The sequence below is a fragment of the Neovison vison genome, chromosome X, assembly GCF_020171115.1.
Source record: "Neovison vison isolate M4711 chromosome X, ASM_NN_V1, whole genome shotgun sequence".
Classification (NCBI taxonomy): domain Eukaryota; kingdom Metazoa; phylum Chordata; class Mammalia; order Carnivora; family Mustelidae; genus Neogale; species Neogale vison.
Window position 1 is genome coordinate 64,137,312 of NC_058105.1, and position 24,104 is coordinate 64,161,415.

Consider the following 24,104-nt stretch of genomic DNA (forward strand, 5'->3'; position numbering starts at 1 on the left):
ACGCTGAAGGGCATCTTGGCTCCTTCCACAGTTTGGTTATTGTGGACATTGCTGCCATGAATATTGGGGTGCAGGTATCCCTTCTTTTCATTACATCTGTGTCTCTGGAGTAAATACCTAGTAGTCAAAGTGCTGGGTCATAGGGCAACTGTATTTTTAACTTTTTGAGGAATCTCCATACTGTTTACCAGAGTGGCTGTACCAGCTTATATTCTCAACAGTGTAACAGGGTTCCACTTTCTCTACATCCTTGCCAACATCTGTTGTTTCCTGCCTTGTTAATTTTTGCCATTTTAACTGGTGTAATGTGGTATCTCATTGTGGCTTTGATTTGTATCTACCTGATGGTTAGAGATGTTGAACATTTTTTCATGTGTCTGTTAGTCATTTGTATGTCTTCTTTGGAGCAGTGTCTGTTCATGTCTTCTGCCCATTTTTTGACTGGTATAAAATTCAAGAAAGAACATTTTTCAACAAATGATATTTTAGCAATTACATACCTATCTATAAACAGAAAAGAAAGAAAGAAACTAATGTTGAACTTAACCTCACATTCTATATAAAAACTAACTCAAAATGGATTGTATACCTAATTATAAAACTACAAAAATGTTAGATAAAACAGAGAAAATATTCAGGATCTAAGACTTGGTAAAGTATTCTTAAACATACCATGAAATGAATAATCCAAAAAAGAAGCAAAATCAATACATTGGACTTCACCAAAATTCAAAACTCTGCTATGTGAAAGATTATGTTAAGAGGATGAAAAAACTAACCCACAAACTTGGAAAAAATGTTTGTAAACCACATATCAAAAAGGACTTGTGTCTAAAATATGTAAAGTACCCTTAAAACTCAATGATAAGAAAACAAACAATTCAATTTGAGAATAGCAAAAGGACACAAACAGACAATTCACTAAAGAGCACATGAAAAGGGGCACCTGAGTGGCTCAGTCATTAAGCATCTACCTTTGGCTCAGGTCATAATCCCAGGGTCCTGGGATTGAGCTCTGCATCAAGCTCCCTGCTCAGCGGGAAGCCTGCTTCTTCCTCTCCCAATCCCCCTGCTTGTGTTCCCTCTCTCTCTCTCTCTCTCTCTCTCTCTGTCAAATAAATAAATAAATAAAATCTTTTAAAAAAAGCACAAGAAGATAGTCAAGGCCATTAACCATTAGGAAAATGATTTAAAATCACAGTGAAATACCACTATTAGAATGTGTAAAATTAAAAAAAAAAGAATACTGACAATAGTTAACTACTGACTAAGAATAAGAAATGGATCATCATGCCTTGCTGTTAAGAATGGTAAATGATACATACATTTACTCTGGAAAATAATTTGACATGTTTACAAAAGTAAACATGAACGTACTGTATAAACTAGATCCTCTCCAGAATATAGGTAAATGCTGATGAAAAATCAAAATATATCCACAGAAATAATTGCACATGAATTTTCACACCAGCTTTATTTTTATTTTTATTTTATAAAATTTTTTTAAAGATTTCATTTATGTATTTATTTGAGAGACAGCATGAACAGGGGAAGAGAGCCAGAGGGAGAAGGGGAAACTGGTTCCCCACTGAGCAGTAAGCCTGAATCTGGGCTTGATCCAAGGACCCTGGGACCATGACTTGAGCCAAGGGCAAAGGTCTAACATACTGAGCCACTAAGCTGCCCCACCATTTTTATTTTTAATATCCAAAATATGGTAACAATCCAAATGCCCTTCATTGGGTGAATTGAAAAACAAACTGTGTTATAACTATACAACTGAATGGTACTCAGCAACAAAAATGAACCAACTACTGATACACACAACAACTTACGTAGGTCTTAAAGAAATTATGCTAAGTGAAAAAAAAGCAAATCTGAAAAGGTTACACTTATTTAATATCCTCAAAATGACAGAATTATACAAATGGAGAACATATTAGTAGTTGCCAGAGTGTTAGGTATGGGCAGAATTTGTGATATAAAAGTGAAATGCAATTTTTTGTGTGTGTGGTGGCTGATAGTTCTGAATCTTTATTGTCAGAGTGGTTACATAAACATATGCATAAGATAAATTTTATAGAATTATACATACATACATAAACACACAAATGAGTGCATGTAAAAACTGGCAAAATCTAAGTAAGACTTGTAGTCTAGTTAATAGTGTTATACTAATCTCAGTTCCTAGTTTTGATAATGTATTATAGTTTTGTAAGATCTTATTATTGGATAAAACTGGAGAAAGGGTACACAAGGATGTTCTATACTACTTTTTTAACTTCTTGTAAGTGTAAAATTATTTCAAAATAAAACATTTTTAAAAAGTGTTCTTTTGAGATGCACTGAGGCAGGTTTCTAGCTCCAAGAAGAAACCAATCAAACAGGACTTATCTCAGATTCTTCATATATAACACATTCTGTAAGAAATCATCTTATGGGGGCACCTGGGTGGCTTAGTGGGTTCAAGCCTCTGCCTTCGGCTCAGGTCATGATCCCAGGGTCCTGGGATTGAACCCCGTATTGGGCTCTCTGCTTAGCGGGGAGCCTGCTTCTCCCTCTCTCTGTCTCTGCCTGCCTCTCTGCCCACTTGTGGTCTCTGTCTATCAAATAAATAAATAAAATCTTTAAAAAAAAAGAAATCATCTTATGTTCCACCAAATCCTAACTTACCAAGATACTGATTGTCATGAAGGTTGATCTACAATTAAGAAATATATTTCTACTTAGTTTTGTTTGACAGTCAAATCACTCTGGCTTTGACAAATAAAGTTACCAATCCTTCAGAAGTCTCTCTAGAAAAAAAGAGAAAGAGAGAGAGAGGGAGAAAGAAAAAAGAAATGTACTAATTCTGCAGCCACACAACTGTATTTCACATCAGAACTAACTCTCAGGCAAAACATTCAGGAAATTTTATTGTAAATCTTAGGCAACACTATAATCTCTAACTTGTCCACAGTGATACAACAGCATTGGTGTAGTCTAAAGCCAGAGAAAAAGTTAAGATCATGATTGGCACTGGTCACTCTCTGGGATATTCATAGTTAGGATCATAGGTTGCTGGCTAGGTATGAAACATGTGCATTATACACTTTGATTTATAATTGAGTAGCATGTGTGATGTCAGAAAATTCACCTTCCATTACCCAGTTTGATCTTCCTTTTTGCTCCCATTGCCCTCTTTTCTTTTCCCTTTTTTTTTAAGAGTTAAGATACAAAATTATATTAGTTTCAGGTGTACAATATAGTGATTCAACAACTCCATGCATGACTCAGTGCTGATCATACTAAGTGTACTCTCTAATCCCCATTACCTATTTCAGCCATGCGCCACTTACTCCCCATCTGGTAACCATCTGTAGTTAAAAGTCTGTTTCTTGGTTTGTCTCTCTCTCTCTCTCTTTATTTTTTCTTTCCTTGTTTTGTTTCTTAAATTCCACATATTTGAAATCATATGGTATTTGTCTTTCTCTGACTGATTTATTTTGCTTAGCATTGTACTTTCTAGCTCTATCCATGTTGTTGTGAATGGCGATATGCATTTTTATGGCTGAAAATATTCCACTGTAAACACATATACATATATACCACATCTTCTTCATCCATTTATCTATCTATCAATAGACATTTGGGCTGCTTCAATAATTTGGCTATTGTAAACAATGCTGCAATAAACATATGGGTGCATAATCCTTTTGAATTAGTGTTTTTGTGTTCTTTTGGTAAAGACCCAGTAGTGTGATTACTGGATCATATGGTGGTTCTTTTTAATTTTTTAATTTGTTGAAGTTAAGTCTTCTTTGAGTTCTATTTTTTTTTCATACTATCTTCCACAATGGCTGCACCAGTTTACATTCCCACCAACAGTGTGTGAGGGTTCCTTTTTCTCCACACCCTCAACAATGCTGGTCAATTCTTGTGTTTTTTATTTTAACCACTCTGACAGGAGGGAGATAATATCTCATTGTGGTTTTGATTTACATTCACCTGTGATGAGTGATGTTGAGCATCTTTTCATGTTTCTGTTTGCCATCTGTATATCTTCTTTGGAGGAATATCTGTTTGTGTCTTCTGCCATTTTTTAAATTGGGTTATTTGATTTTTGGGTGTTGAGTTCTATCAGTTTTTTGCATATTTTAGATACTACCCCTTTACTGGATATGTCATTTGCAAATATCATCTCCCACTTATTATGTTATTTTTCAGTTTTCTTGATTATTTCCTTCACTGTGCAGAAGGTTTCTATTTAGATGTAGTTTCAAGAGTTGATTTTTGCTTTTGTTTCCCTTGCCTCAAGAGATATATCTAGAAAAATGCTTCTATGGCTGATGTCAGATAAATTATTGCCTGTGCTTTCTTCTAGGATTTTTATGGTTTCAGGTATCCATTTAGGTCCTTAATCAATTTTGAATTTATTTTTGTGTATGGTATAAGAAAAGTGGTTTAGTTTCATTCTTCTGTATGTGGCTCTGCAACTTTTCCAACACCATTTGTTGAAGAGACTGTCTTTTTCCTATGCATATTCTTTGCTCTTTTGTCAAAGATTAATTGACCATATAATTGTGGGTTTGTTCTGTCCACTTAAGTTTTTTCAATTCCTTAGTACCTTCTGGAGTACCGATCTTCTTTGCTTGAGAAAAATCTTTCAGTTGGCTGACAAATGTAGCCCATAAATTCATTTCCTGAATTATTTTTGTACCTATCCCATTAACATTTATATTTAAAGAAGTAGGAATTTAAAGAGGGAGTAATTTCTGATAATAGGTTATTAATAGTGGCATTTCTGATTGGGGCAGATACACAGATAAGGCTAGGAGATACATCAGGTTGGGGGTGACTTCACTAAATCTCAAAATAATATGGTTAAGCTATTGTCAATTAGTAAGTATAATTCTAGTAGTATGCTATCATTCAATACTCCTTAAAATTATAGGGATGTAATATTTTCCTGTCTTGAGCAATAATCTTACCAAGTGGAGAACTGTCTCAAGCTCTAGTGAAGAATTTCCTACGATTCCTGGACACCAGCATTTTCAGCTGCAGAAAGCAAGACCTCAGCACAGAGCCATTTAACAAGCAAACCCTCCCTCCCCCTAATATACCTAGCCCTCACTCAGCACCAGATTACATTGAACTTTGCTTTTAGAGATACAGAGGTGATGAATGTCCTCCCTCCCTCACCCAACTTTAGAAGATGGTTAAATAACTAACCTCCTCCTCAGTCAACTTTCTTCATAGCTGAAGGAAGACTGGGAAGAAAAAATTCAATCAGAATTTTTAAGTCTACTGAGGAGGTTCTTTCTTTTTTTTTTTTTTCATTTCTTCTATATTTATTTGTTGATATTCTATTGCAAAATAAAAGAACTATTCTTTCCCTTCTATGTATGCATATATTTATTATTCATTTATTCATTTATATCAGTTTGGACTCACGGTTTTTTCCATTTTATCAAATGGAGTTGATCTATTATTATTTTTTTTCCAATTTATTTATTTTCAGAAAAACAGTATTCATTATTTTTTCAACACTCTTTCTTCATAGTGCTGCCAAAACACAATTTCTGGGGAAGATTGGTCCAAGGGTCATTGCTGACTTCAGTTCCTTTGAAGGTTTCTAAATCCCTGCAGCTCCCTAGGCTGCTTGTGCTTTTTTTTTTTTTTTTTTTTTACTGTCAAAGTTTTATTTAATCATTTTTGCTCACAACTGAAACTCAGGGAACTCAAAGTTAACATCCTTGCCTGTGAGCTTCTTATAGACACCAGAAAAAGTTTCAACCTTGTGCTCCACGTTGTTCTGTTGCGCTTTAGCCAAATGGACCTTGATGAGCCGGCTGACGTCCAGTTTCACACGGATTCTCTTGCCCACAATCTCGCTTGGGAACACCAAGTCCTCCAGGATCGGGTCATGCACAGCTGTCAGAGTGCGGCTCCTGGGGCGCTTTTGCTTTTTTTTTTTTTTTTTTTTTTTTTTTGTACGGCTTTTTCCAGTTGGCTTAGGCAGAATTCTCCTGTGAGCGATGAAGACTACGTGCTTCCCCCTGAACAACTTCTCCAGCTTGCGGACCAGCCGCACTTGGATCTTCTGGAACGACTTCAGCTGAGAGACGGGGACGAAGATGATGATCACCTTCCGGCCGCTGCTGACCTTGATCTCCTTGGCCGTGATGTTGAGCTCCTGGAGTTGTGCCTTGAGGTCGGAGCTATCCCATCTCAGCTACTTTGGAACTGCTTAGGTGGAGGAAAAAACCCATCTATACTTGTGGTCGGGGAGATTAAGCAGAGTTGCTTTCAATATACAACATTATGGTGTATGGTGTATGGTGTATGGTTGCCACTTGGCAACCATAATATGCAGATAGTGCCATCCTGTGAGTCATGTTCATGTAGTCTACAGCTCTTAATTATGTGTTATTTCTGGAAAATGAACTAGTAGTACAAAAAAGTCTTTATCCTGATATTTCACATAAAAATATTCATTGAGTCATCTTTTACTTAAGGGGACTTTAGTAACTCTAACCTTTAACTTTTAACTTCTAATCTAGGGGAATTCAGTATATACAAAATACACTGATTTGCTCATATCATGAGAAGGTATCAATATGGCTAGATCTTACTGATATATTAGATGACTTGTACCAACTTTGCTAAGATGTACATAGTATTACAGATTCTGAATAACCCCAAATACTTGAGAATTAAATTCCATGCGTGAAACTAACAGATTTTTTTTAAAGAACAATAGTTATTTTATTATTTCAAACAAGGAAAATGGAATGAATTCCTTCTAACAAATACAACACAATACTTGGAGCCCCTTCTTAAAGTATTTCCCAAGTTTGCAAGTTAAAAATACATCTAAGGAAATGTTTTTCATAAATTGAGAATCAGCCGCTCTCTGAGATTTGACAGCTATACTAGCTTCTAGGGCTTGATGAAAATCTTTTTGTGTTATTTAAGCTTTTGTGTCCCACCACAAAATGAGTGTATAAAAAGAAACATGTCATGTACCATCTTATGAAAATATTTAGGAATGTAAATGTATTTGTCACTTGAATTTCAAAACCCTGGTTTGGTTGACAAAACCCTGGATTTAAAATTTTAATCCTCCCCACACACACAAACATTGCTCTTACTAACAGAACAGAGTTTAATCAAATACTATCTTAATTTTTTTAATTTTTTATAAACATATAATGTATTTTTATCCCCAGGGGTACAGGTCTGTGAATCACCAGATTTACACACTTCACAGCACTCACCATAGCACATACCCTCCCCAATGTCCATAACCCCACCCCCCTCTTCCAACCACACTCCCCCCAGCAAACCTCAGTTTGTTTTGTGAGATTAAGAGTCACTTATGGTCTGTCTCCCTCCCAATCCCATCTTGTTTCATTTATTCTTCTCCTACCCCCTTAACCCCTCCCATGTTGCATCTCCACTTCCTCATGTCAGGGAAGTCATATGATAGTTGTCATTCTCCAATTGACTTATTTTGCTAAGCATGATACCCTCTAGTTCCATCCACGTCGTCACAAATGGCAAGATTTAGTTTCTTTTGATGGCTGCATAGTATTCCATTGTGTATATATACCACTTCTTTATCCATTCATCTGTTGATGGACATCTAGGTTCTTTCCATAGTTTGGCTATTGTGGACATTGCTGCTATAAACATTCGGGTGCACGTGCCCCTTTGGATCACTACGTTTCTATCTTTAGGGTAAATACCCAGTAGTGCAATTGCTGGGTCATAGGGTAGTTCTATTTTCAACATTTTGAGGAACCACCAAACTGTTTTCCACAGTGGTTGCACCAGCTTGCATTCCCAGCAACAGTGTAGGAGGGTTCCCTTTCTCCGCATCCCCGCCAGCATCTGTCATTTCCTAACTTGTTAATTTTAGCCATTCTGACTGGTGTGAGGTGATATTTCATTGCAGTTTTGATTTGTATTTCCCTGATGCCGAGTGATGTGGAACACTTTTTCATGTGTCTGTTGGCCATCTGGATATCTTCTTTGCAGAAATGTCTGTTCATGTCTTCTGCCCATTTCTTGATTGGATTATTTGTCCTTTGGGTGTTGAGTTTGATAAGTTCTTTATAGATTTTGGACACTAGTCCTTTATCTGATATGTCGGTTGCAAATATCTTCTCCCATTCTGTCAGTTGTCTTATGGTTTTGTTAACTGTTTCCTTTGTTGTGCAAAAGCTTTTGATCTTGATGAAATCCCAATAGTTCAATTTTGTCCTTGCTTCCCTTGCCTTTGGACATGTTCCTAGGAAGATGTTGCTGTGGTTGAGGTCGAAGAGGTTGCTGCCTGAGCTCTCCTCAAGGATTTTGATGGATTCCTTTCTCACATTGAGGTCCTTTATCCGTTTTGAGTCTATTTTCATGTGTGGTATAAGGAAATAGTCCAATTTCATTTTTCTGCATGTGGCTGTCAAATTTTCCCAACGCCATTTATTGAAGAGGCTGTCTTTTTTCCATTGGACATTCATTCTGCTTTGTCGAAGATTAGATGACCATAGAGTTGAGGGTCTATTTCTGGGCTCTCTATTCTGTTCCATTGATCTATGTGTCTGTTTTTGTGCCAGTACAGGGGATAAAAAGAGGTTCAGGAAAAAAAAAAGAAACAATTAAGAAAAGAACATGAATAAAGAAAAAAAAAATATATATATATATATATATAAGATAAACTAGTTAAAAAGGTTAAAAAAGAAAAGGGTAAAAGTTAAAAAAAATTAGCAGCAGAAGAAAAAAATGGAAAAAAATAAAAACAAATTAAATTAACTGCAAGACTAATGAATCATGGGAAGAAAGCCATGAGTTCACTGCTTTGATTTCTCCTCCTCTGGAATTCCGCTGCTCTCCTTAGTATTGAACCTGCACTCCTTGGTAGGTGAACTTGGTCCTGGCTGGATTTACTGTTGATCTTCTGTGGGAGGGGCCTGTTGTAGTGATTCTCAAGTGTCTTTGCCCCAGGCAGAATTGCACCGCCCTTACCTGTGGCAGAACTGAGTAATCCACTCGGGTTTGCTTTTGGGAGCTTTTGTTCCCTGAGCGCTTTCCGTAGAGTTCCAGAGGACCGGAATGAAAATGGTGGCCTCCTAGTCTCCGGCCCAGAGAAGCCCAGAGCTCGGGCCCCCACTCCTCAATGTGCCCTCAGAGAATAGCGCCCAATAACTCCTGTCTCCCCGGCCTCCAGCTGCACTCCGGGCTCACCCAGGCTGTGACTGGTTCAAGGTAACCGCGACCTGAGAGCTCACTCCTCGGCTATGTCTCTGTAGCCAGCTTCCCCGTTCTAATACCTGCAAGCTCTGCAACACTCAGACAACCCTGATCCTTCTGTGACCCTGCGGGACCTGGGGCTATGCTGACCCCGCATGGGCTTCACCCCGGTTTAGCCTCTGGAGCAATGACCCTCAGTGGAACAGACTTTTAAAAGTCCCAATTTTGTGCTCCATTGTTCCCCCGCTTGCCGGGAGCCAGCCCCTCCCCCCACAGTCTATCTTCCTGTCGCTTTGGATTCACTTCTCTTCCAGTCCTACCTTTCAAAAAGTGGCTGATTTTCTGTTTCTAGAATTGCTGTTCATCTTCTCTTCGATCTCCCGTTGGATTTGTAGGTGTTTGCAATGTTTAGATAAGCTATCTAGCTGATCTCCTGCTACCTAATGTAGGCTCCACCTGCTACTTCTCCGCCATCTTGACTCCTCCCAACACTATCCTAATTTTAACATATATCTGTTAAGAGTAGTATTTATGTCTGGACTCCTATTGTATATCAGTAACATATTAACTTATAGAGAAAGGCATTTTCTCTCTCTACAACCACATTTCCTTACACAAAGCATGCAGCAGTTTTCAGTGAACATTTTAACCACTTCAACTTATAAATAGATATTACCTCACAGAGTAATCTCCTTACTGAGAATCTTCATACTTCTTAACACTACATCCCTCAAAAGGTAAAATATTAGCAGATTCAGAATTACATTTTGATGGAAGCAGCAGACATTTGCATTGTCATTTTCAATTCACAGAGATTTTTAAGTTCTAGTCTTTAATGTATTAAGAGAAAGCCAAGCAACTTATCCTTTCTACCCAGATATCCTGTAGAGAACTGCAGACTTCTGCAGATACAAGAGGAAGTAACAGGTTATTCAGTAAAACAGGGAAAACAAAAGCTTTTACCTCTAATAGGAGATAGAACTCTTAATCAGCATCATTCAGTTGTTTTGGAAAGCATTCCTCTCAGAGGATATTGTGGGCAAAGAAAATTGAAATTTTGGCTTCGATAAATTCAGAATTTCCATGATTTGTACACTTTAACCAGGAACATAGTATCTGATTTTAATTTGCCACATATTACCATACATTGCTCAGTCTATTCTGAAAGTTTGAAGTGCAAAATTCAGTTTAACTGTTAGAATGTCACTTTGCTATTTAAAAATTAAATAAAACATAAGTTATAATGTCTTTTAAATGTTGATTAATTTTTTAAAATTTATTTATTTTCAGCATAACAGTATTCATTATTTTTACACCACACCCAGTGCTCCATGCAATCTGTGCCCTCTATAATACCCACCACCTGGTACCCCAACCTCCGACACCCCCGCCACTTCAAACCCCTCAGATTGTTTTTCAGAGTCCATAGTCTCTCATGGTTCACCTCCCCTTCCAATTTTCCCCAACTCCCTTCTCCTAACTCCCCATGTCCTCCATGCTATTTGTTATGCTCCACAAATAAGTGAAACCATATGATAATTGACTCTCTCTGCTTGACTTATTTCACTCAGCATAATCTCTTCCAATCCCGTCCATGTTGCTACAAAAGTTGGGTATTCGTCCTTTCTGATGGAGGCATAATACTCCATAGTGTATATGGACCACATCCTCCTTATCCATTCATCCATTGAAGGGCATCTTGGTTCTTTCCACAGTTTGGTGACCGTGGCCATTGCTGCTATAAACATTGGGGTACAGATGGCCCTTCTTTTCACTACATCTGTATCTTTGGAGTAAATACCCAGGAGTGCAATGGCAGGGTCATAGGGAAGTTCTATTTTTAATTTCTTGAGGAATCTCCACACTGTTCTCCAAAGAGGCTGCACCAACTTGCATTCCCACCAACAGTGTAAGAGGGTTCCCCTTTCTCCACATCCCCTCCAACACATGTTGTTTCCCGTTTTGTTAATTTTGGCCATTCTAACTGGTGTAAGGTGATTTCTCAATGTAGTTTTAATTTGAATCTCCCTGAGGGCTAGTGATGATGAACATTTTTTCATGTGTCTGATAGCCATTTGTATGTCTTCATTGGAGAAGTGCCTGTTCATATCTTCTGCCCATTTTTTTATATGATTGTCTGTTTTCTGTGTGTTGAGTTTGAGGAGTTCAAAGAGGCAACCCATGGAATGGGAGAAGATATTTGCAAATGACAGTACAGACAAAAGGTTGATGTTGATTAATTTTTAACAGAGAACATTAAATGTTCCTTGCTATTTTTATATTTTGTTCCTCCTTCCCATGACTTCATGCTTCACAGTCTTGGAAGGCATCTACTTCTTAGGGGAGTTCATTCATACCACACTGAAGATTATCAGGATGTTTGCTAAACTTAGAGAAGAAACTATTCTTCCAGACACCATAGATCTCATGGATGTATTTTTTTTTTTCTATTAGTGTCCTGAAAAGTTATGTGTCTGTGCTATGGTGCTTGGGAAAATAATATAAAACAAAAATGAAATAAGCTTCCAACTATTTATGTATCTGTTTTTCTCTATCATCATCTTTTTTTATTAAAAAATGTTGTTTATATATGCATGCACATAACTCAAATATAATTTTTAGGCTGGCTAAATAAGATAAATGTTTCCAAGCCTTGCTGAAGTATTTAGATCTCCTTGCTATGCTGTGCCCTATTGTCTGTTTCAAGTGTTAAAGGGTGGTAAAGATAAGACCTTCCTTAGAAATCAAGGAAAACCTTATTGGGTCACCAACATTGAATAATTTGAGGTCAACAGAAAGATTATGCTTAATGCCTCCCATAAAGATGACTAAAATTCTTCTTTGAGGCATTCTTTTGGATTAAGTATTGCTCTCTGTATACACTTGTAATTAAAAATGTTATTTTTTATTATGTTCAGTTAGCCAACATCTAATACAGCATTAGTTTTTGATATGGTGTTCAATGATTTGTTAGTTGCCTCTAACACCCAGTGCTTATCAAAATGTTAATTTCAACATGATTTTTTTCTTTTTCACATGTATCTTTTATATTACTCTTTATTTAAATTCAATTTCATTAATATATACTGTATTAGTAGTTTAAGGGGTATAATTTAGTGATTCATCATTTGCATATAACACCCAGTTCTCATTACATCAAGAGTCCTCCTTAATGCCCATCACCCAATTATCTCTTTCTCCTACCCACTTCCATACTAAACTATTAACGCCGTATTGGCATTGTGCTGTTTGGACAATCTTTTGCATGGTTTGAAAAGGAATAAAATATTTAAATATAGAGAAAGCCGCTCAGGAAGGACTGTTAAATATTTCAAAGACAAACATTCAAAATTTTATGACCTTGACATTGGTCCCATTAGAAGGATTCACTAATAGCCATTCAACAGTGTTTGGTCTGAAAACATCATTAAATTCATAAAAAGCAATGCTTTGAAACCAAAAAGTGGGTGATATTTTTACAATAAGTCTCATTGATTCCTCCCAAACTGTTACTTTTACTATTGATACAATTATAGTTTGAGAGAGCAAGATTTTAAGTATCTGCCTGGGACCTTCTTTGCTTTTGGCTCTTTTCCTTTCCAGATTCTTTTGGACCATTCTATATAGAAGAAAAGCAAATGATTATGTTTTCCATAAGCCATGGGGCCATGGGGCCTCAATAAATGTTTAGCATAGAGGAATAATGTAAAGAAAGGAAGAAACACTCCATATAATTGTGCAGTGCAGAAGAGTGAATATACCAGATGTGCATGGGAACTGAAATCCAAGCCAAACAGTAATCCTAAGCACACTGATTCTCCTTTAGGACGATGTGTAATTTTCTAACTCACAAATTGCAAGTCTTTTAACCAGAAGAAAATATTAGACTGAAAGAGCATTTTTAAATAATTTTATAAAGGAATTAGATGGACTAGAGATGGCCCCGATCAAATACATTATCTCTCAAAATCTTCTGAAGATAGTATACAAATAAATTGTGGAGGAAGTAAGTCTGAAGGCAAGGAAACCATTTAGGAGTATTGTAATAATCAAAGTATGAGTTAATAAGAATTTGGAGTTGGGAGGTGTCATAAACAGGCCATAAGCAATTGAAAATTGCAGTTAAGAAGGAAAGAATACCAAGAAGATAGATTACTGGAAAGGAATAGATTGAATTCCCATCCCATAAAAAAGAGGTAGTCAGGGGCACCTGGGTGGCTCAGTCATTAAGCATCTGCCTTCAGCTCAGGCATGATCACAGGGTCCTGGGATCAAGCCTTGCATTGGGCTCCCTGCTCAGCAGGAATCTGCTTCTCCCTCTTCCACTCCCCATGCTTATGTTTCCTCTCTCACCATCTCTCTCTCTGTGTAAAATAAATAAATAAAATCTTTTTAAGAAGGAGGTAGTCAGGAGATCAGCTGCTTTACACTTGATCTTAGACAAAAGGCAGAAAAGAGATAGAAGTTCAGCTGCTTTAAAGAGTAGTATGGTGATCATATAGTAGTGCTGCCTGGCAATGAGAAAGAGCAGACAACAATATTTATCTTTTCCCCACTCTAGTTTCTAGAACATTCAGAACTGAACTTACTGTTTCAAATTCCTTGTTCCATGTCCCTACCACAATTATCTTCTGTTCTTCCCAAAAATCAGATCTAATTTTTCATTTATTTATTTTCAGCATAACAGTATCATTATTTTTTCACCACACCCAGTGCTCCATGCAATCCGTGCCCTCTATAATACCCACCACCTGGTACCCCAACCTCCCACACCCCTGCCACTTCAAACCCCTCAGATTGTTTTTCAGAGTCCACAGTCTCTCATTATTCACCTCACCCTCCAATTTACCCCAACACCCTTCTCTCTAACTTCCCATGTCCTCCACACTTTTTGTTATGCTCCACAAATAAGTGAAACCATACGATAACTGACCCTCTCTGCCTGACCCACTTCACTCATCATAATCTCTTCCAGTCCCGTCCATGTTGCTACAAAAGTTGGGTATTCGTCCTTTCTGATGGAGGCATAATACTCCATAGTGTATATGGACCACATCCTCCTTATCCATTCATCCATTGAAGGGCATCTTGGTTCTTTCCACAGTTTGGCGACCGTGGCCATTGCTTCTATAAACATTGGGGTACAGATGGCCCTTATTTTTACTACATCTGTATCTTTGGGGTAAATACCCAGGAGTGCAATGGCAGGGTCATAGGGAAGTTCTATTTTTAATTTCTTGAGGAATCTCCACACTGTTCTCCAAAGAGGCTGCACCAACTTGCATTCCCACCAACAGTGTAAGAGGGTCCCCTTTCTCCACATCCTCTCCAACACATGTTGTTTCCTGTCTTGATAATTTTGGCCATTCTAACTGGTGTAAGGTGATATCTCAATGTAGTTTTAATTTGAATCTCCCTGATGGCTAATGATGATGAACATTTTTTCATGTGTCTGATAGCCATTTGTATGTCTTCATTGGAGAAGTGTCTGTCCATATCTTTTGCCCATTTTTTGATATGATTGTCTGTTTTCTGTGTGTTGAGTTTGAGGAGTTCATTATAGATCCTGGATATCAACCTTTTGTCTGTACTGTCATTTGCAAATATCTTCTCCCATTCCGTGGGTTGCCTCTTTGTTTTCTTGACTGTTTTCTTTGCTGTGCAGAAGCTTTTGATTTTGATGAAGTCCCAAAAGTTCATCTTCACTTTTGTTTCTTTTGCCTTTGGAGACATATCTTGAAAGAAGTTGCTGTGGCTGATATCGAAGAGATTACTGCCTATGTTCTCCTCTAGAATTCTGATGGATATCTTAATCTTGAATCCATAGATGGATCTCAGCAGACATCTAAAACTCTTGAAATGGTAGGCATTTTTTTCTCCTAATTTATACTGCTTTTTACTGCTAATTCAACATTTATTTTAACTGTCATATTTTAGAATTGTTTTTATTATAAATTGCTTTCAATTTTGCTTTGGGGGAAATGAGTAGGAGACATAAAGAGATGAATAGATATAAATAGGTGATAGGTAGGTAGACAGATAAAAAGGCCATTACAGCATTTGGAAGTGAGTAAATAGACTTGGAGTCATCTTTTTAATAAGAAAACAAATTAGAATAAAGGTTCAAATGCAGGCTTGATACTCAAATTTAATTTAAGCAGAGGGGGATGGAAAAGATGAATATTCTATAAAAATTGTTTAACTAAAAGTGTCATAAGTAATCATAGAGGAGTAATTCCATATCAGCAACATAAGAAAACAGTGACCAATGTTCTGAGAAGAAAGAATTCCTGAAATCCTATAACCTATTGGGTGTAAGTAAACAGATTTGGCAAGGTGTGTGCAAAGGAGATATGGAAGAACAGGGAGAGACCCTTCACTGTGTCCCTAAGAACAGTGGCAGATCAGGTTGGTGGTTACAATAAGAAGAAATAGATTTGAGGGATGTTTCGAAAGAAGGAACAACTGATCTTTGTGTCTAATTGATTTGGGGGTTGAAGGACAAGGGGGAATCAACAATTACTATATTTTGAGCCTAGGTAGACACTTACTGTATGTTGAGCTGAGCGATGGTATCATTAAAGGAAAAAGTGCATCATTTATCTATTCAGGTATTTATTTAAAAACTAGTACTTGAAAGACACTGTACTCACTGGTACATTGATAAATAAGTCATGACCCCTGTTTGCAAGGACTTTTTTCTTAAACACATGTTGAGATTTTTATTTCAATTAGAAGGAATGCCATTAGAGAGACATTCTATCACTTAATTACAAGAGTAGACAAGGAAGAAAGAAGGAAAAAAGCTCAAGAATAGTTTATCTAATAATCAAAAGCTAATCTGTCCATATAAATGCATTAGACACATAAAAATTGGATAGTTACGATCATCATTTTTCCTCTAATTTGTATAAGCCTGTCCCCTAATACATCTTTATCTGAAACCAACCTGCCCCTGCTCTCACAACTTTAAAAGGCTGAAAAATACCTCATCCTTGAAAACCAGTTTAAGAAATTAGAGTTGTTCACTTATTTGGGGGTGGGGTGGGAGAGGCAAACTTCTAGCCTCATTTAAATAATATTAATTATTCTTGGGTGCCATTAAATAATAAAAATTACTGGCAAAGAAATTTGTAGTGTGGCAATATTACATTTGTTAAAAAGAAAAAAATGAGCTACCTTTATCGGTATTTTAACTAGACCAGAACAAGCTAATCTGCTTCAAGCCCTCTCACATATTTCTAGTGAAATTAAACTATTGAGATCTTGTTTTTACACTCCTTACAATTTTTCATGAGCTTTCAAAACAATTACACCTATTTTTCAAATTTTCAGCATTGGTTTACAATTTTTTTCTTTTATCTTTAAATAACTTCAAAGTCATTTTTAAAACTGAGTTATAGTTTCTAATGGAATGTTGGAACATTCTCATATGTGTATGAAGCAATTAATTTGTGCTTTAGGAATTTATTTTAGAATTAAGTTTATTTAATTACTACCCAGGTGATAAGTCCTAAAATGCATTAACTTTGGGGGCATCTGGGTAGCTCAGTTGGTTAAGCCTCCAACACTTGATTTTGGTTCTGGTTGTGATCTCAGGGTATAGAGATTCAGCCCCACTTCAGGCTCCATGCTCAACCAGGAGTCTTTTTGAGATTCTCTCCCTCTGCCCTTCTCCCAGTCTCTCTTTCTCAAATAAATAAATAAATCTTTGAAAAATGCAGATGCTTTTAATTTGCTTTGTCTTTGTTCCCTGCAAAACTGATTGAGAGGAATTTGTTTCTGCACAAATAAACAGTTTGTTTATTAATTCTATAAACACTTATTGAACACCTATAATATACCCAAAAGCATTCATAGGGGGATGAGAACATACCTAAAATTCCCAAGGTCTTTAAGGAAACTCAAAGTCTAGCCCTCCAAGGAGAATTTAAAATGCATGCATTGGTTGCTAGGAAGATGGCAGAGTAGGGGTAATCTAAGCTCACCTTGTCCCACTTACACAACTTGATAACACTCCCATTAGTGTAAATAACCAAGAAAATGGCCTGAAGACTAGCAGAACAAACACAACCAAAGGTAGAGAAAAGACCACATCAAAGAAGGTAGGAAGGTCAAACATTATCCACAGTGGGGTGGAGCTAGTATCTCAGAGAAGGGCGAAAAACTGTCACACCAGGGACACTATAGAGAAGATAAATCTCAATAATACTTGATTTTTTTTGCCCCTCAACTTTCTATTTTATTTTATTTAAAGGTTTTATTTATTTGAGAGAGAGAGAGAGAAAGGGACAGAGGGAGCACAAGCAAGGGAAGGGACAGAAAGAGAAACAGACTCCTCACTGAGCAGGAAGCCCAATGCAAAGATTGATCCCAGGCCCCTTGCTTCGTAACTTGAGCCAAAGGTAGACAACCCAACTGACTGAACCACCCAAGCACCTCTCATATTCTTATCTTTTTTTGTTTTATTTGAATTCCAGTTAGTTAACATATACCATTATATTAGTTTCTGGTGTACAGTATAGTAATTAAACATTTCTGTACATCACCCTATGATCACCACAAGTGCACTTCTTAATCCCCATTACCTATTCATTCATACCCTATCCACCTTGCTCCAACAAACCTCAGTTTGTTCTCTATTCTTAAGCCTCTTATGCTTTGTTTCCCTCTCTCTCTCTTTTCCTCCCTCCCATATGTTCATCTGTTTTGTTTCTTAAATTCCACATGTGAATGAAATCCTATGGTATTTAGCCTTTTTGACTAAGTTTTGGCTTAGCATAATATACTCTAGTTCCATCCACATCATTGCAAATGGCAAGATTCCATTCTTTTTTATGGCTGAGAAATATTCCAGTATGTATTTATATATGTATGTATATGTGTGTATAAATACATATATATAATTACTATTATATATAATATAATTACTGTATAATATCCAAAAATATCACATATATAACCTTTTCTTTATCCATTCATCAGTGGACAGACATTGGGGCTCTCTCCATAGTTTGGTTATTATTGATAATGCTGCTATAAACATTGGTGTGTATGTACCCCTTTAAATCTGTATTTTTGTATCCTTGGGTAAATATATAATAGTGCAATTCCTGGATCACAGGGTAGTTCTATTTTTCACTTTTTGAAGAACCTCCCAACTCTTCTACAACGTGGCTTCCCCAGTTTGCATTCACATCAACACCATAAGAGGGTTCCCCTTTCTCCACATCTTTGTCAACATCTGTTTTTTTCTTGTATTGTTAATTTTAGCCATTTTGACAAGTGTGAGATGTTATCTCATCAGGTTTCAATTTGTACTTCCTTGATGATGCAGGATGTTGAGTTTTAGGTCCATAATCAAAGGAGCAAGACTGATACAAAGCAAAGGTCAAGCAAAGCTTTATTTTGCACCAAGCATCGAGAATCAAACCTCTTACAGAGAGGGCGACCCCTCCCTGCCTTGCCAACTAACTTTTAAAGGGCAAAGGCCATGTGGTTGAGCCTGACCACACACAGGTGGCCAATGAGATTGCAACACACAGAGAAAGCTGCCCTGTCATGCTAGGTCACACACAAGTGGCCAATTGAATCACAGTTTACCCTATAGTAGATATTTGAACAAGCCTATCACCTTGGTCAGAATTGGTGCCCAAAAGGCGCCCAAAAGGCAGGGCCCATACTCCTTGGTAGCTAGGGAGATAGTTTGCATGCCCCACTGACTGGATGTTTCCACCTGGCCTGACCCGCCCTTGTATTTGGGCTTTGTTAACTGGGACTGGTTTCTCAGACTTGCTTTTAAGTAAGTCCCCTGGAGGGTGGGGGCAGGGTCAGTTTAAGTTTTACTGCATAAACAACAAAATCACTGTTTAACCAGATGGAATTGCTCTAGCTAAATAGGCCCTTCCATTGAGTATCTTTTCATATGAATGTTGGTCATTTATATGTTTTCTATGGAAAAATCTCTGTTCATGTCTTGTGCCCATTTTTAATGGAATTATTCCCTTTTGAGCGATGAGTTGTATAAGTTCTTTTATTTTGGATATTAACCCTTTATCAGATATGGCATTTGCAAATATCTTCTCCCATTCTGTCAGCTGATTTTGAGATTTGTTGATTGTTTCCTTTATCCTGCAAAAGTTTTTATCTTGATGAAGTCCCAATAGTTGACTTTTTTTGCCCTTTGCCTCAGGAGACATATCTAGAAAAAAAATTGTTATGGCTAATGTCAAAGAGATTAGTGCCTGTGTTCTTCCCGAGGATTTTGATGGTTTCATTTAGGTCTTTCTTTCATTTTGAATTTGTTTTTGCCCATGGGGTAAGAAACTGGTTGTTTCATTATTTTGCATGTTCCTGTACAGTTTTTCTTACACTATTTGTTGAAGACAATTTTTCTGATTGGATATTATTTGCTGCTTCCTCGAAGACTAATTGACCATATAGATCTGGGTCCATTTCTGGATTTTCTATTCTGCTCCATTGATCTATGTGTCTATTTTATGTCAGTACCATATTGTTTTGATCACTACAGCTTTGTAATTTAAATTGAAGTCTGGGATTGTGATGCCTCCAGCTTTGCTTTTCTTTTTCAGGATTGCTTTGGCTATTTAGAGTCTTCTGTGGTTTCATACAAATTTTAGGATTCTTTGTTTTAATTCTGTGAAATGGACTGTATTTTTGAAAGTAGCTGCATTAAATGTGTAGATTGCTCTGGATAGTATAGACATTTCAACATTTGTTCTTCCAGTCTATGAAGATGGAATTTCTTTCCATTTCTTTATGTCATCTTCAGTTTACTTCCTGGGTGTTTTTCAGTTTTCAGAGTCTGTGTCTTACAAATCTTTGGTTAGGTTTCTTCCTGGGTATCTTATTGGTTTTGGTGCAATTGTAAATGAGACTGTTTTCTTAATTTCTCTTTCTGCTGCTTCATTATTGGTGTATAAAAATGCAGCCAATTTCTGTATGTTCATTTTCTATTCAGTGACTTTACTGAATTTATCAGTTCTGGCAGTATGTTTGATAGAGTGTTCATGTTTTCTAAATATAGTATAATGTCATTGCAAATATGGAAAATTTTGTTTCTTCATAGCCAATTTGGATGCCTTTTATTTCTTTCTGTTCTTTTTATTTCTTTCTGCTGTGGCTAGGAATTCTAGTACTATGTTGAAACAAAATGATGAGAGTGAATATTCCTAACTTGTTCTTGACTGTAGAGGAAAAGCTCTCAGCGTTTTTCCATTTAGGCTGACATTAGCTGTGGATTTTTCATATAAGGCCTTTATTAGGTTGAGGTGTTTCACTCTAAACCTATTTTCCTGAGAGATTTTTTTCATGAATGGCTGTTGTACTTTGTTAAATGCTGTTCAGCATCTACATTTTGTCATAGACAAAAGCATGTCTTTTTAAATTTTGTTATTTATTGTATTGTGTTATGGTAGCCTTCATACAGTACAACATTAGCTTTTGATGTAGAGCTCCATGATTCATTAGTTGCATATAACACCCAGTACTCATTACCACCTATACCTCCATAATACCCATCGCTTGGTTACCCATCTTCCACCCCCTTCCCCTCTGAAACCCTCAGATTGTTCCCTAGAGTCCATAGTCTCTCAAGGTTCATCTCTCCCTCTGATTCCTCCCTTCAATTTTCCCTTCCTTCCACTAGTGTCCCCTGTACCATTCCTTATGTTCCACATATGAGTGAAACCATATGATAATTGTCTTTCTCAGCTTGACTTATTTCGCTTAGCATAACCCTTCCAGTTCATTCCATGTCCCTGCAAATGGTGTGTATTCATCCTTTCTGGTGGCTGAGTAATATCCTATTGTATATATGAACCACATCTTTTTTATCCATTCATCTGCTGAAGGGCATCTTGGCTTCTTCCAAAGTTTGGCTATTGTGGACATTGCTGCTATGGACATTGGGGTGCAGGTGCCCCTTCTTTTCACTACATCTATGTCTTTGGGGTAAATTCCCAGTTGTGCAATTGCTGGTTCAAAAGGTAGCTGTATTTTTAACTTTTTGAGGAACCTCCATACTGTGTTACATTCCCACCAACAGTGTAAGAGTGTTCCCCTTGCTCCACATCCTTTCCAACATTTGCTTCTTGCTTTGTTAATTTTTGCCATTCTAACTAGTGTAAGGTTGTATCTCAATGTGGTTTTGATTTGTATCTACCTGATGGCTAATGATGTTGAACATTTTTTCTTGTGTGTGTTACACAATTGTGTCTTTGGAGAAGTGTCTGTTCATGTCTTCTGCCTATTTTTTACTTGATTATTTGTTTTTGGGGTGTTGAGTTTGAGAAATACTTTATAGATCTTGTATAGCAGCCCTTTATCTGATATGTCCTTTGCAAATATCTCCTCCCATACCATGAGTTGCCCCTTAATTTTGTTGACTATTTCCTTTGCTGTGCAGAAGCTTTTTATCTTGATGAATTCCTATCAAGATTTATGTTTTTTGTTTCCTTTGCCTTTGGAGGCATGTCTTGAAAGAGGGTTCTGTCAAAGATGTGGAAGAGGTTACTGACTATTATCTCCTCTAGGATTTGATGGATTCCTTTCTCACACTGAACACTTTCATACATTTAGAGTTTATCTTTGGGTATGGTGTAACTGAATGCTTGAGTTTCATTCTTCTGTATATAGCTGTTCAATTTTCCCAACACCATTTACTAAAGAGACTATCATTTTTCCATTGGCTATCTTTTCCTGATATGTCGAAGATTAGTTGACCAGAGTTGAGGGTCCTTATCTGGAGACTCTATGCTGTTCCAATGATCTGTGTCTGTTTTTGTGCCAGTACCATGCTGTGTCAGTGATTACAGCTTTGTAATATAGCATGAAATCAGGCAACATGATATCCCCAGCTTTGCTTTTCATTTTCAACATTTCCTTGGTGATTCAGTCTTTTCTGGTTGCATAGAAGTTTTAGGATTGTTTGTTCCAACCCTAAAAAGGGTGTTAGAGAGGAGAAGGGAGTTGGGGTAAATTGGAAGGGGAGGTGAATCATGAGAGACTATGGACTCTGAAAAACAATCTGAGGGGTTTGAAGTGGCGGGGGGTGGGAGGTTGGGGTACCAGGTGGTGAGAATTATAGAGGGCACGGATTGCATGGAGCACTGGGTGTGGTGAAAAAATAATGAATACTGTTTTTCTGAAAATAAATAAATTGAAAAAATTTTTAAAAATGCCAATGGTAATTTAATAGGGATGTCACTGAAAGTGCAGATTGCTTTGGGCAGTGTAGACATTTTAATAATGTTTGTTCTTACAATCCATGAGCATGGAATGTTTTTCCATCTTTTTGAGTCTTCCTTAATTTCTTTCATAAGTATTCTGTAGTTTCTAGAATATAGATCCTTTATTTCTTTGGTTAGGTTTATTTCTAGGTATCTTATGTTTTAGGTGCTACTGTAAATGGAATCTATTCCCCCATTCCTCTTTCTATAATTACATTCTTATTGTATAGAAAAGCAACTGGTTCTTGTGCATTGATTTTGTATCCTGCCACTTTACTGAATTGCTCTAATGATTTCTAGTAATTTGAGGGTGGAATCTTTTGGGTTTTCCAAGTATCATGTGTTCTGTGAAGAGAGAGAATTTGACTTCTTCTTTGCCAATTTGAATACCTTTTATTTCTTCTTGTTGTCTGATTGCTGATGTTTGGACTTCTAGTACTGTGTTGAACAATAGTGGTGAGAGTGGGCATCCCTTCCTGTTACTGATTGTAAGAAAAAAGTCCTGTTTTTCCCCATTGAGAATGATATTTGCTGTGGGTTTTTCATAGGTGGTCTTTATGAAATTCAGGAAAGTCCCCCTCTAACCCTACAGTTTGAAATGTTTTAATCAGGAAATGATGCTGTATTTTGTCGAAAAGTTTTCTGCATTGATTGATAGGATCATATGGTTCTTGTCTTTTCTATTATTAATGTGTTCTATCACATTGATCGATTTGCAAATGTTGAACCACCCTTGCATCCCAGGAAAAATTCCCACCTGGGTGAGATGGATAATCCTCTTTATGTACTTTTGGATCCTACTGGCTATGATGTTGTTGTTGTTGTATATTTTGGCATCCTTGCTCATTAGGAATATTTGTTTGTGATTCTCCTTTTTGATGGGGTCTTTGTCTGGTTTGGGGATCAGGGTAATGTTGGCTTTATAGAACGAGTTTGGAAGTTTTCCTTCTGTTTCTGTTTTTTGAAACAGTTTTAGAATAATAGGTATTATTTCTTCTTTAAATGTTTGGTAGAATTCTCCTGGGAATTGATTTGGCCCTAGACTCTTGTTTGTTTGGCAAGTTTTTGATTACTCCTTCAGTTTTGTTGCTGGTTATTGGTCAATTCATATTGTCAATTTCTTCCTGTCTCAGTCTTGGAAGTTTATAAGTTTCCAGGAAGTCATACATTTCTTTCAAGTTGCTTAATTTATTGGAATATAGCTGCTGATAATAATTTTTAATAATTGCTTCTATTTCCTTCGTATTAGTTATGATCTCTCCCCTTTTATTCATAATTTTATTAACTTAGGTCCTTTGTTTTTTCCTTTGGATAAATCTGGCCAGAGGTTTGCCATTCTTATAATTCTAAGAAACAGCTTCTAGTTTTGTTGATCTACTCTACTGTTTTTCTGGTTTCTATTTTATTGATCTCTGCTCTAATCTTTATTTCTCTTCTCCTGCTTGATTTAGGTTTTATATGCTGTTCTTTTTCCAGTTCCTTTAGGTGTATTCGGAAATTTTTTTACATTTTTGAGAGAGGCTTGGATGGCTATGTGTTTTCCCCTTAGTATTGCCTTTGCAGTATCCTATAGGTTTTGGACCAATGTGGTTTTCTTTCTCATTGGTTTCCATGAATTGTTCTTTG

At 36.8% G+C, this 24,104-nt stretch overlaps 1 protein-coding gene across 1 annotated transcript; it reads right to left on the reverse strand.

Annotated features, from left to right (window-relative positions):
• Window positions 1-5,647: 5,647 nt before the first annotated feature.
• LOC122896591 (40S ribosomal protein S7-like) lies at window positions 5,648-20,784 on the reverse strand. Its single transcript, XM_044234718.1, has 2 exons — window positions 20,755-20,784; window positions 5,648-6,214 (listed from the first exon to the last, which is right to left on the reverse strand). Exons 1-2 carry the CDS (start codon window positions 20,782-20,784, stop codon window positions 5,699-5,701), a joined length of 546 nt encoding a protein of 181 aa, XP_044090653.1. The 3' UTR covers window positions 5,648-5,698.
• Window positions 20,785-24,104: the final 3,320 nt, after the last annotated feature.